Consider the following 14,026-nt stretch of genomic DNA (forward strand, 5'->3'; position numbering starts at 1 on the left):
TGGGTAGCTGCTATTAAAGTACACGAAACTATCCTTGAAGGCGCAGGGCATTCATGCCAGATTCATGAGCAGACACTTCCAGCTCTGACTTAACTGGAAAATGTTTTGGTACTTGCATATCCAAGATTTGGGACGGTCCCATCCCAAATACTGTGCATCATCCGACAGGGACATGCAGATTGTTTTAATGGTTCAGGACAGCGGCTAACTCCCATTGTTCTTTGTATTTTAGCACGGCCACACTCCTTATTTCCCAGGCACACCCCTGAGGTTTGGGACTAATTTTCCCACTTGGGAGAAGTACCAAGGGATTTCCCAGCAATTAATCTGAACATTCCTTTTCTGTGAAGGCAGGACAGACTAGCAAGGAGCGAGAGCAAAGCAAGTCTCAGCTGCAGTGGCTGGTATCAGATGGGAGCTGTCCTGTTGCAGGCGTGAAGGGGAGGGAGTGGAGGGGGTGGGTGGGGGAGGGTTGAGGCCATATATAGCAATTGCTCAAGGATATCTTACGTCAGAGTTTGCTGTACTTGTGAAACAGAGGAGAAACTACACCGAACACAAGGTATCTCTCTTCTAGCTGACTGTATGCCTCCCGTTATTTAATTAATACTTGGTTAAAAATCGCTTGACTTGGGGCTTGAAAGTAGTTAAGCTGCTCTAACCCAAAGCATTTTGTGAGCAAGATTTTCCAGGTTCTTTCTAGGAAGTGTGCTCTACACATGCTGTTCCATTAAGAGGGTCATTTCTAGTGAGTTGTACTATATGGTGTGTGTGTGTTTCTTTTGGTTGTTGGGGAGGATTATATGTCTAGGTAGACGAATTTCTCATTTCACCTTCCAAATGTGTATGTGTGTGTGTGTAATCTGTTGCATGGGATTTTTTCCAAAAGTTTGGAATTTTGATTTCCTCCATTTGCTCCTTGAGTTTTAAAAATGTAGATACCCTTTCCAACTTTGCACCTATCGCCAGAGGAACTTGGGGGGGGGGGAGTAATATTATGATATTGCTCTGAAGCTGCTCTGTTTTTTGATATATGTTTGACATCCACAAAAAAAACCTATCTTGGTGGCATCGCACAGTCGGTACACTGCTGATTCGCTCACATTTCCCCTTTTATCTCCCCGCTTCCTCCCTTTCAAGAGGATATCAGAGACCAAGTTGCAATGATGGAGCCAACGGCCGCAGAGAGGCAAAAGAAGAAAGGGCTTCCCACAGGTCCGAGTGGGCGAAGAGCTCTCCCACCCAATGTCTCCAACGCAGAAGAAGATGAAGTTCCTGAAATGGAGACGATTGGCTTGGTGCCGAGAGGATATAAGCCACAAGGTATGCCAAGGAGCCTCACAGTTTAGAAAGAGCAAAACGTGCTTCAGGGTTTCCCTGGGACCTGCATCAGGGGTTGGGCATGTTGTCAAATGTTGAGGTTCAGAGGTAATCCATTATTTTCCCAGAATGCATCTGAAAGAGGCTGTGGCTCGGTGGTAGAGCAACTGTTTTGCATGCAGAAGGTCCCAGTTTCATCCCTGGCATCTCAAGGGCTGGGAGAGACCCTGTCTAGATCAACCTGGAGAGCCATTGCTGATCAACGTAGACAATACTGAGCTATGGCCTGGCTCAGTATATGGCCTCTTCTTAAATTCCTAAAATGTGATCTTGTGGGTTTTTGGTTTATTTTGAATGAGTCATGGCTTAATGCAGATGGGAAGATAAAGGATCCTACACCCCAGGGCTTCTCCATCATTATATACCTTTAGGCACCAGGAAAAAAAATGTTCCTTTTTAACCAGGCGTTTGGTAGATTTGATTGACATCATGTGCAATTTTAAAATGTGGGGTGTTTTTTTTGGGGGGGGAGAGATTGTTGGGTTGTTGTTTTTATTTTGATTGTGTAATTTGTGGTTTTATATTTTGATTTTTTTTGAGACCTCTGGGTATAGGGTATGTAAATTAAATAGAAAGAAAGAAAGAAAGAAAGAAAGAAAGAAAGAAAGAAAGAAAGAAAGAAAGAAAGAAAGAAAGTGTGTGCCCCTTGGAGGAGCAGAACTAAAGGGATGGAGGATATTGATTTATTTTCATAATATTTCTTATATACACAGATTGGGCCCTGTGGCTTGGCACAAGGGACAAAGCTTATAAGCAAGTGGCAAAAATTAACATTTCTTCCACTGATGTGAGATGGAGGGTACAGGTTGCCCACCTGATTTTAATGAACGGGTGGGAATTTGCCAACCTCTTGTAATCTTATTACCAGATGAATTTAGTGAAGGATGGCTGTGCTATACCTCTGCTGTTGGCGGCAATGCCAGTTCCTAGGAATCACAAGAGGGGAAAGGATTGTTATGCTCATGTCCTGCATGCAGGCTTCCTCGAGGCAGAGGGATGGGTTGATGACCCTTGGGCTCTCTTCCAGCTCTACAATTCTATGATGCCGTGTGTTTGGCCACTGTGAGATCAAGCTGCTGGACTAGATGGGCCTTAGGCCTGGTCTAACAGGACTCTTCTGGTGGTCTTACAATTCGGGCAGATTTGAATGGGTTCAGAGAAATATAATCCATAAACCTTCTTAAAGACACATTTATTCTGCTAGCACATCACATGAAACCAAACCATGGTTTAGTCTTCTTCTTCTTTGGCGATCACTCGTAGACGAGTAAGATAAACACGGTTTTAACAATAAGTCCGTAGGCGACTGTGGAGGCCAATTCTGGATCCACACGTCCTTCCACAGTGGGGACATTGGTTTCCAGGCGGGAGTTGATCACGGTGTGGATTTGCCAAGCGTGCCTTCCTCTTAGCACGTTTCTCCCTTGCGTCCTGAGTTTGAGTGTCTTCAAAGCCCATGACACCTTTGGTAAAGGCTGTTCTCCAATTGGAGCACTCGCAGTCAAGTGTTTCCCAATTGTTGGGTGTTTATACTACATTTTTAAAGATTTGCTTTGAGAGAGTCTTTAAACCTCTAATGTGGAGGTTGCTTTGCCTTCGGTTCAGGGCAGGTTTGGCTTAGTGTGTTGTCTGAACGTGATCCACCTTAACCATGATCTGTAGCCAATGTTTGTTATATGGTTACAGTGAAGGAGGAGACACTTGATCCGCAACCCCAGGTTCGGATGATCTGGACGTGCCAGGGAATTGGACCTGAGGCCACTCCACTGGGACAGCAATGGTGTTTTAGTGGACTGTAGACTATGAAAGTCTATAGGCACCCACAAGAAAATAAAAGGGTTGGGGTGAGGTGGAGTTTCAGTATGGTGAAACTTGAGATCTCACCTCATATGAAACAGCCAGGCTGGATAGCTCAGTTGGCTAGAGCACGGTGCTGATAATGCCAAGTTTGCAGGTTTGATCCCCATATGAGACAACTGCATTACTCTGTATTGCATGGGGTTGGACTAGATGATTTTCAGTGTCCCTTCCAACTCTACAATTTTATGATTCTATGATTTTGCAGAAACCTGAAGTCCAGGGTTAGGTACTAAAGGACAACACATAACCCTCTGCTCGTACCACAGTGGGAGGAGGGGATTAGGGGTCCTCACCTCTTGCTGCAGGCCTTTCATGCTCCTGCAAAGGTATTATTGAAGGTCAGGGGACTCTTCCAAGTGGCATCCAAAACAGAGGAAGGTCCAAACTACCTGCTTTCAAACAAGTGTCACAGTCTCTCCTTTTTAATGAAGAAAAAGGCTGATCTGCTGAGGGTCAGGGTCCATGGCTGTTTTTTCTTCACAATAAAAGTCTTTAATTAAAAAGTGTGAGTCGTGTTTCGCGTGGCCTTGGCCCGGAGAGACTGCAGCAGGGGAAGGCAATGGGCAGAGCCTTCAAGTGTGCAAACAAACTCTTAAGTGCTCCACAAGCTGATCCAAGTTTCTCCTTCATTGCTAGTCCATTAAAAATTGCAGGGTGTTGTAATAGTCTTATGAAGTCAGAAGCCTGTCCCCATGGTGTACTGTATCTAAACTACGCCAGAACAGCTGCACATTGTGTCCCTGTATCTCCTTGCTTCCACTTCCTTCCTCTCCTTCTGCTTCACCCTTTTCCAATTTTAGGGACTGTTCGTCTGCTATACTGCAATGCATACTGCTCATGGGCTGCAAATATCTATCTATCTATCTATCTATCTATCTATCTATCTATCTATCTATCTATATCTATCTATCATCTATCTATCATCTATCTATCATCTATCTATCATCTATCTATCATCTATAATAAACAACAAATAATATGCATATCATGATGATGACCTTCTTCCTCTTTTACTTCTTCATTTCATCACCACCACATTAATAACCAGTGTTTAAAAAATTAATTTTATTGATATTTTTTTTTTAAAAAAACATTCCAAAGCATAAGCAGTACAAAGAGAGAGAAAAAGAGAGACACTTAATCCCACCCCCCTGTCCTGCAACTTTGGTTCACACACATAGTAGAAAAAGCCACCACAATTTTACATATCTGTGTACAGTGGAACCTCGGTTTATGAACACCTCGGTTTACGAATTTTCGGTTGACGAACGCCGCGGACCCATCTGGAATGGATTAATTCACTTTCCATTACTTTCAATGGGAAAGTTCACTTCAGTTTATGAACACTTCAGTTTATGAACAGACTTCCGGAACCAATTACACCCATGCTTCAGGTTAAGTACGCTTCAGGTTGAGTACTCCGCGGACCCGTCTGGAATGGATTAATCCACTTTCCATTACTTTCAATGGGAAAGTTCGCTTCAGTTTATGAACGCTTCAGTTTAAGTACTCTGCGGACTGTCTGGAACAGATTAATCCACTTTCCATTACTTTCAATGGGAAAGTTCGCTTCAGTTTATGAAAGCTTCAGTTTATGAACAGACTCCCGGAACCAATTGTGTTCATAAACCGAGGTACCACTGTATATCAGCATACGGAGAATTAAGGTAAGTTGTCGCTAAATGAAAAGCAGGTGCCCAGAGAAGTGAAAATACATTGATAATCATTAGAAGGGTGCGACCTGCGTTTGAAAACTATTCTCAGTTTTGCTTATGGGACTGAAGTATTGACGCCCCCACCCCACCCCCACAAATACACGTCACCCTGATCAGCTCTGTGTAAGCGTACTCCATTCAAATAAGATCTTCTGCTTTGGGGTTTCTGCATTTGCCCTTGGCATTTTGCCTGAGCTGGCATCGAGGATGCAGGAGGGAATTACGCCAGGCACTGCCATCATCCTGGTAGAAATCCCCCATGGGGGTTTCCTCCTCGCATAAATTATCAACACTCTTGATGTGGCGCGCGCGGGGGGGGGGGGCGTTGTTGTAAATAGGCTGCTGGCATGCGTACAAGGGAGCAAGGGGAGCAGATGGTCCTGGCGTGAAGAATCGGTGGGGGTGTGATTGCGAGGAGAATCAGCTACCATGGAGATGGGGAATATCACGGAGGGCTGAGCCACTGGGGACTCGGAGCTGAACACATCCCTGACTTGCTCTGTGACCTCCTGGCTTCCCTCCCTGGCCCCCTCCCGTCAGGAGGGAGGTAACATTTCAAGGTGAGGTGGCTCATGGACTCCCAAGGTCACATACTTGGAGCTGTTATGAATTTATTAGACAGCGTTGCGGATTGATTCCATGCCTTGCAAGAACTTTGGCTGGTGTTTCTCTTTGAGGCAGGTTGAGGTGTTAACATGAGACATGGGGCTGCTGCCAGAGCTGGAGCCCGCCCCCCCCACTCCGTAGCACACAGTACTTAGGAAGTTTCTAAATAATAATAATAATAATAATAATAATAATAATAATAATAATAATAAATTTATTATTTATACCCCGCCCATCTGGCTGGGTTTACCCAGCCACTCTGGGTGGTCCCAACAGATTAAAAAAACAGAATAAAACTTCAAACCTTAAAAACTTCCCTAAACAGCAGAGGCGTCTTTCCCATAGGGTCTAGTGGTGCGTTGCGCCAGGGCGCCGGCCTCTCAGGGGTGCTGGCGGGGCGCAACCAGCCACTAAGCCCTATGACGCCCGCGGCTGCCTCCTCCTCTGCTCATGGCACGGCACTGCTCCGAGAAGTCCGCCGGAGGGAAGAAGCCGCCCACCACAGAGGGAGAGAGAGGAAGAGAGAGCGCTCTTCTCCGGGCGGCGGGACTGGCATCTGCAGTGAGACCCTCCAGCTAGGGCAATTCACAAGCGCCGAGACCACGTGGGAGAGCGGGGGGGAGCACACCGACCCAGTCCACCACCCAGTGTGGCTTTCTGCTTAAAGCGTGATGCCCCCAGAAAAGGGGAGTGGCTGCCCATTGGGAGCTTCTGCAAGGAGAGGGGGCGCCTCCTGAGCCACTCTGACCCTGGGAGTGGGCTTTGTTTCCCCCCTGGTTAGCTTCTTAGCCACGATCGGGGGCATTTCTCTGACGGAGTGCCCTGGGCTGCGGGCCGCCTCTGCCCACACCTCCCTCCTCCCACCCAGGTTGGGACGCACAAAGGAAGAAAAGATGGGAACCGAGCTGAGCGCTGGTTTCAAAGAGCCTTCCTTCTGCTGGAGTGGGAGGGCCAGAGGAGCATGGGACAGAGCAGGAGAACGAGGCTGGCTACCAACGTGCATGCACAGCACCCAAGCGACTCTTGCTGGTCCCTCCGTGGCGACTCCTCCTTTTCCCCATGCCATGTGCATGCTGGTGGTGAAGCTCTAAATTTTGGGAAAGGGAGGGGGCGCTGGAGGGATCTTTGCGCTACGGCGCTGGCTGTGCTTAAGACGGCCCTGCTAAACAGGGCTGCCTTCAGATGTCTTCTAAAAGTCACTCACTGTGAGAAGTGAGGTTACAGGGAACCAGGCAGAGGGCCTTCTCGGTAGTGGGACCCGCCCTGTGGAAAGCCCTCCCATCAGATGTCAAGGAAATAAACAACTATCTGATTTTTAGAAGACATCTGAAGGCAGCCCTGGTTTGAGAAGCTTTTGATGTTTTATCGTGTTTTAAATATTCTGTTGGGGGCCGCCCAGAGTAGCTGTGGAAACCCAGCCAGATGGGTGGGGTATAAATAATAATTTTTTATTATATCCTTCTAGGCTCACTTTGAGTCTTTCGTTGCAGACTTGATCCTTAACCCCCCCCCCCCCCAGCACAGTGGCATGGTGGAGAAGAGCAGGATAAGTGTGTGTTCAAGGTCTATATATATAGCTACACCAGGACACAAATGGGAGTGATCTCACAGAGTCCTCTCTAGCAAGTTCACAGGAAAGCTCTTGTGAGCCCCTCAGCCCCTTCTGGCAAAACATGAATTGTTGATTTGACTGCATTTGACATCCTACAGATACTTGGCTCGCCAAACAAATAGTGTGACCTGGCATGAGAAACTGCAGTTTCTGTGACCCCACTGAAATCATTGGGACTTTCCCTCAAGTACTTGTGCATAGTCGTGCAGCCCTAGTATAATAAACTGAGGTGTGTTTTTTTAAGCCCAGAGAGCTTAAAATTCAATTCATACCCTGATCTAGGCAGCAGAATGAAGTTCAAATCATACTTTTAATGGCATGGAAATAGTCAGCCGGGAATAGGTGTTATGAAGCTGGAACCAGCTTTCAAACGTGGTTTTATGATGATGATACCGTGTGATTAATCCTCCGGGAACCTATCGGCGTGGCTTTCTCTAGTCTGCCCAAGGACAAGCCTTATTAGAGTGTTCCTGTAATGAGAAGCAGCATACAGGGCAGTATATTTTCTCAGGGCAGCCACAGGGCTCTTTTGTTTGACATTACAATAAGGGCGCTCAGCTGTTGCATTAAAATTTGATTCGAAGGTAGTGGGGATTGCCTCCAGTATGCATTACGGGCCTTCAAAGAGGCTGCATCATTCATGAGGCCTCATTCACGTCCCGTAAGGTCAGGAGTCAGATGTTCAGAAGTCGAGAATGGGAAATTCAAATGACTTGACTGGAGAGGGACTGCCGTTAATAAGGGCCGTATAATTGCCGGCACGGTGAGGATGTTTACTGGTATTCCCCTTCGCTATTAAGTACCTCCCCTCCCCACCAACGTACTCAGATAATAGCTAGCTGTTCATGCGGAGAACGGTCCCTGCCTACCATAAATACTGACAGGAAACTTGCTTCTCCAAGAACCAAGATGGCACCAGCCACACAGAAGAGGGAGTGAGCAGTAGGCTCAAAGTTTTGCAAATTGTTAGAAAAATCCCTTAGGCTGCATGTGTGTGTGTGTGTGTGTGTGTGTGTGTGTGAAATCCAGGGCAACTCAAAGAGAAATGAGTCTCTTCAGTGGGCGCAAACTGCTGACGGAGGGCTTGTCCGCACTTTTGCTTGTGTTTGCTACTTTACCCGGGGGGGGGGGAACCTGCAATTTACCGCTGACTCAGAACAAACGCCAGTGGGTTTTTCCTGCAGATTTAAGTTTCTTCTGGTTCAATGGTAAACAGTGGATTTTCCCGGGTAATAATAATTTTGTAATAATAATTTTATCATTTATACCCCACCCATCTGGCTTGGTTGCCCGAGCCACTCTGGGCAGCTAGGACCAAAAAGCAAAAACATATTAGACCCATGCCAGAAAGAATGGGACAAGCAGAAAAGCTCTTGGACCCATGCTTGGGAAAATAGAACCCCGTGGGGAGGGGGGATGGAGCAAGGTATCTTGAGGAAGGCAGGACTGGCTAGAACTCTGAAGCGGAGCGCTCTGTTCACAGCTGAAGCTTCTAAATCCAATTCATCGTCCTGAGATCCATCCAGCTTTGGGAATCTAGACCAGCAATAGGGCTGGGTTCGTAAGCAAAACTGAGCTCATTGATGTGAAATAGTGGCTTTTACGCTTATAGCGTTGACGCTAATGTTGAGCAGGCTTCATGTCTCTCAAGAGCCTTTTTCCAGTTTTCTAACAGAAATCTCTTAACTGAAGATAATAATAAAAAGCAAACCTGCCCTGAGTTGAACAGACAGTGGTGATAGCTAGAAAAAATCACACAATCAAAGCAAGGAGCATTGAAAGAATAATGCAGTCAGGCTTCTAAAACCAAGTCAGTCTGTAAACAGCGGAAGTTTCGAAATTTGGTAATCTGAAAACTCTTTCATTAAGGAATCTCTCCCCCCCCCCCCGTCACCATTTCACAGACCCCAAAATCACCAAAATAAAAACTTAGTTGGTCTTTAAGGTGCTACTGAAGGAATTTTTTTATTTCCCAAAATCACCCTTAGTTTATGTGGCAACTCTCTTGCTTCCTACCCAATCATAAAGCAAAATGTAAAAAATACATTTTTGGGGGGGCTCAATCCTAACAGAAAGGAGCCTGGTTCTCTGCTGACAAGTCTCGACTGCCCTTTAATGAAACCTCACCCAAACACTTGTATTCCATGGGAATTTCAAATACTGTTTATATGGCTTTAGTACCCACCCCCCCCAATCATGAGGTCTAGAAACATGCTGGATGGCTCAGCATCCCTTAGCAGCTACTAGATTTTGCCTCAAAAACCACAGGACAATCCTTTGGGCGAACATTTCTGGACTCCTTATCTAAATAAAAGTTGCTAAAATAGATTGTTCAAGACTGAACTGGTTACATTATAGGAGGACGTTAATCCTAAATTAAAAGCCATCTCTTAGCATCCATTAAGCAAAAGGGTCACTTTAACCAGCATTGTGTCTAGAGCCAATATCATAAAAACAGCAATGTGTTGTTGATTTCATCTTCATTCCAGTGCCAGATTTGTTGTGAAATTAAAAACAGATACCAAAAAAAGCAGCCAATTTGCATCATGTGCTAAACTTGAAGCACCCTTTGAGTGGACTCCAAAATGAAAAGCAACCCCTATTCTGCCACACAACAGATATTGATGCAATATCCTTTTGAGCAGGGATTTGGGAGGTAATGACAAATATGATAATACAATCTATTGAGTCCTGTTTCTGAATGCTAATCGCTGTAGAGCAGCTGGGGGGGGGGGAGAGACACCTCCTTCCCCAGTACATAGAATCTCTACATTACACAGCCTGTAGGGAATTGAGCTTGTCTGGAGTTTCCAAGTCGTACTGGTAATCCCAATTCATTATCTGATGAAGCACAGCTCTGCCCAATGCATAATGAATGGCAGGCAGTAGAGAACTGGTGAGAAAGCTCCAGCCCATAGGCAAAAATAGACCTGGTAGGGGCTTAAACAAAAAACCAAAAAAAGCTGTGTGCCTAATAATTGAATAGCTCCTGCACCATGAGCTGGCATTCAATAGCACTTGCAAACATCACAAGGACCTGGAAGACCTGAATTGGTCGTCAGAGGCCTGAATTCAAGCTGCCACTTTGCTTGTGCATGAGCCATGCCCCCCCCCCCATTCTCATCTGACTTCTGATCTTTGGAAATGAATGAGGGAAACTTTGAACCTATATAGCTCAGGACTGCTGCCATTTCATATCAACATGCAGAATTATGAACTCTACCTTTTGAACTCCTTCTCAGGAGCCACATCCATGTTGGTGTAAGACGGGGCCTTTTTGGTTGTGGCACTCCATCCCTGGAGCATTTCCCCAGGCAAGTGTGCCTGAGGCCAATACTGAAGAACATAAGAAATGTCTTGTTGGATCAAGCCAAATGTCTTATCTAGTCCAACATTCTGTTTGCTCATCAGCTAACCAGATGCCTCAGAGAAGCCCATGTGTAGAACATGAGAACCCCCAACAGCTGGTTTTCAGAGGCACACTGCCTCTGATACCAGAGATACTAGACAGCTGATAGCCATTGATATGATAGCCAGATCTTATATGAAAAAAGCCTTATCCTCCTTGTGCCTTTGAGGGACCAGGTGAATATTTACCCAGGCTCTTTAGATCATTTGCATGCTAACGCTGAATGCCTGCTGCTCAATGAGCTTAATCTTTATGTTGCTGTTGTTATTGTTGTTGTTGTTGTTAGAATTTATTTACCACCCTTTGCCTGTGGGTTTCAGGGTGGTTCACAGAATAAAATCAAGATAGAAAACCACAAAATACATAATAATAATAATAATAATAATAATAATAATAATAATAATAACAACAACAACAACCCAATAGCCTCCGCCCTCCCAAAAAAAACCCACACATTTTAAAAGGGCGTAGGATGTAAATCAGATCAACCCAAGGCCTGGTTAAAAAGGAATGTTTTTGCCTGGCGCTTAAACGTGTACAATGAAGGCGTGCCAGGCGAACTTCCCTGGGGAGAGCATTCCACAGAAAGGGAGCCACTGCAGAGAAGGCCTTTTCTCGTGTTGCCACCCTCTGGAATTCTCAAGGAGGAGGCATATAAAGGAGGGCCTCAGAAGATGATCTCAGGGTCCAGGTAGGTTCATATGGAAAGAGCTGGTCCTTGAGGTATTGCGGTCCTTGAGTTTGATTTAATTTATGGTTGATTGTCCTGCAAGTGGGTTTCTTTAAAAAAATAAAAAATTAAGAATTAAAGGGCAGGGTCTGAAATTTGTGAGATAAAATGGTAAAGGGAAAGGAATTAATTCTGGGATCCAAGTGACAAGAAGGAGCTAAAGATGCCGTGTTGGTCATCCCTTTGTGCACCTGCAGATGTTCTGGAAGTGCAGGGCGTCCATTTGTTCAACCGTGAAGATGACATTAATAAGAGAGAACACCACACGGAGCGATACTACAACCTCAAGCTGATTGTGCGCCGAGGGCAGCCCTTCCACATCCAACTCTCATTCAACCGTCCGTACAATCCAGAAAAGGACCAATTCTGGATTGAGTACATTATAGGTAAGTGTCAAACGGTGATGTTCACCAAACCACCCTTGTCTTCACGAGATTCTTATACTAGACGGGGTGGGGGGGTGGGGTGGATAAGGTGGGAGTGGAGGAGGGTGTCCTTACAGATGGCAAAGACTGCTGGGTATGCAGAACATATTGGTCTTTGCTTTGAAAAGCAAAAAATAAAGCAAAAACAAATTATTTCTCAGTGCTTCAAACTGGGGTGGGTGGAACCGGAAATGGCAGGCTGTGCATCTACATTTGAAATGAGCCAGGGCAGGAGACAGAGAAGGTTGAGCAATTTGCTTATTTATTAAATTTGTATACCGCCCTTCGTCCGTAGATCTCAGGGTAGTTCACAGCATAATAATACGAGATAAAAAACACAAAATACATAAAGGTTTGTCCAGGCAGAAAGTGAGTGGAGTTATTTCCAACACAAATGAACTTCATCCCCCGTGAATCAGTTGTTAATGCCTCACCTTTCCTAAACACTGGGGAGGAAGGGGACAAAATGGCTTGGTTTTAGACATAGCCATAGTTTAGCGTTACAAGAACCAACACCCTACATTTCATGTGAGGAGGATACCAGAAGCTTCCACTTTCTGTTTAGAGCTAACCACAGTTCCTTGTGCCATCCAGGAAGAGGAAAGTTCACATGAAGAACCCTTTCGATAGCCAGAGAGGAGTCAGATTGGGATAATAAGGAAGGTTAAAAGAAGGTCAGGGGATTCAGACATGGAAATGACTTGGGAGGAACAGAAAGAAAATGCTAGATCATCTCTTGAATTTTCACAATTAGTTGAGGGCCACAGCTAGCCTTGGATGTTCCAAAAAGGCTTTTGCCGTTTCAGATCATCCTTCCACCTATCAAAGTAGTGGTCCCATCCTAAGCAGGCAGCTGGCGGCGGAGAGCAGGGGGTGATGCTTGGGCTAATCATATTGATTCTAGGGTCAGATTTCAAACCTTCCTGATCCTGTTATAAGATAGAAAAACCTTCTCTTTGGAAAGTGCCTCCCCACGGGGGGAGCCCTGCTGACTAATCTCAAAGAAAATAGCAAATCGCATTCCCTGCCCATCAAATCTCATTTTAATAAGGTGCCCTGAAAGAGGATGAGCTTGGACCTCTTCAGAAAATGCAAATGGACAAGATATGCAAGATATGCTTGCCAGCTGGCACCTGTTTGCTCACAGGGAATGATGAATGGCCAAATCCTAGGTGATACTTGCACTAGATCTGGCACTGGGTTCAGGGGATTCAATTATGCATATGCAGCCAGTTTCTGGCTGGCTGGCATGTATTTGGATCAGCTCTGGCCTCAACAAAGGGTCTCTCTCTCTCTCTCTCTCTCACCACAATTGTTGTTTAGTCGTTTAGTCGTGTCCGACTCTTCGTGACCCCATGGACCATAGCATGCCAGGCACTCCTGTCTTCCACTGCCTCCTGCAGTTTGGTCAAACTCATGTTCGTAGCTTCGAGAACACTGTCCAACCATCTCATCCTCTGTCGTCCCCTTCTCCTTGTGCCCTCAATCTTTCCCAACATCAGGGTCTTTTCCAGGGAGTCTTCTCTTCTCATGAGGTGGCCAAAGTATTGGAGCCTCAGCTTCACGATCTGTCCTTCCAGTGAGCGCTCAGGGCTGATTTCCTTCAGAATGGATAGGTTTGATCTTCTTGCAGTCCATGGGACTCTCAAGAGTCTCCTCCAGCACCATAATTCAAAAGCATCAATTCTTCGGTGATCAGCCTTCTTTATGGTCCAGCTCTCACTTCCATACATCGCTACTGGGAAAACCACAATGGCACACAGCAAAGCTAAGTCACACAGAGCCTTGGGGCATGTACAGAGTTCCAGCCAGACCGCGAGCATCTCAGTAACATGAGCACCTGGTAATCATTAGCATACTGATCTAAAGACTGAAGTTCCATTCAACTGCTATGGATTATTGCCATTTTTTAAAAAAATCTATCCTCCATGAACTGTCACAATTTTTAAAGCCATCCAAGCTAGTGGCTATTGCTACATCTTTTTGGTAACGAGTTATGTGAGTTTTTATTGTACAAAAGAAATAGTCCTTTTCTTCTTTGGTCGGCTCAGAACATGCTGCATGTTGCATCGATTACTTGCTGATTACTCAATGCTTGATTCGTAATGGAAGAACAGTCTGCTTATGAAAAACATTTGTGCTGTGTTAAAGTTGTTGTTGACTAATCAGTTAATTCTGTGTGCTGCAGTTATATATGTAGGGCAGTATTCAACCACATCTTACCTAGAGTAAACCCACTGAAATTAACGTTACATTTGCGTTCTCTTCCTGCATCTGAATGCCTGCAAA

At 45.4% G+C, this 14,026-nt stretch overlaps 1 protein-coding gene across 2 annotated transcripts in view; it reads left to right on the forward strand.

The window, feature by feature from the left end:
• The first annotated feature begins 474 nt into the window (after positions 1–474).
• F13A1 (coagulation factor XIII A chain) overlaps positions 475–14,026 on the forward strand; it is a 70,091-nt gene continuing 56,539 nt past the window's right edge. Inside the window, exons 1-3 of one of the 2 annotated variants that reach the window (XM_035125298.2) lie at positions 475–562; positions 1,141–1,323; positions 11,510–11,698. In XM_035125298.2, coding sequence (XP_034981189.1) covers positions 1,164–1,323; positions 11,510–11,698 — 349 coding nt within the window. In that variant the 5' untranslated portion in view covers positions 475–562; positions 1,141–1,163. Of the gene's footprint in view, positions 563–619; positions 749–1,140; positions 1,324–11,509; positions 11,699–14,026 lie in introns of those variants that run through there. The other variant, XM_035125299.2, reaches the window with a different exon arrangement.

This window comes from Zootoca vivipara, chromosome 8 (assembly GCF_963506605.1).
Source record: "Zootoca vivipara chromosome 8, rZooViv1.1, whole genome shotgun sequence".
In the NCBI taxonomy this organism is placed as follows: Eukaryota; Metazoa; Chordata; class Lepidosauria; order Squamata; family Lacertidae; genus Zootoca; species Zootoca vivipara.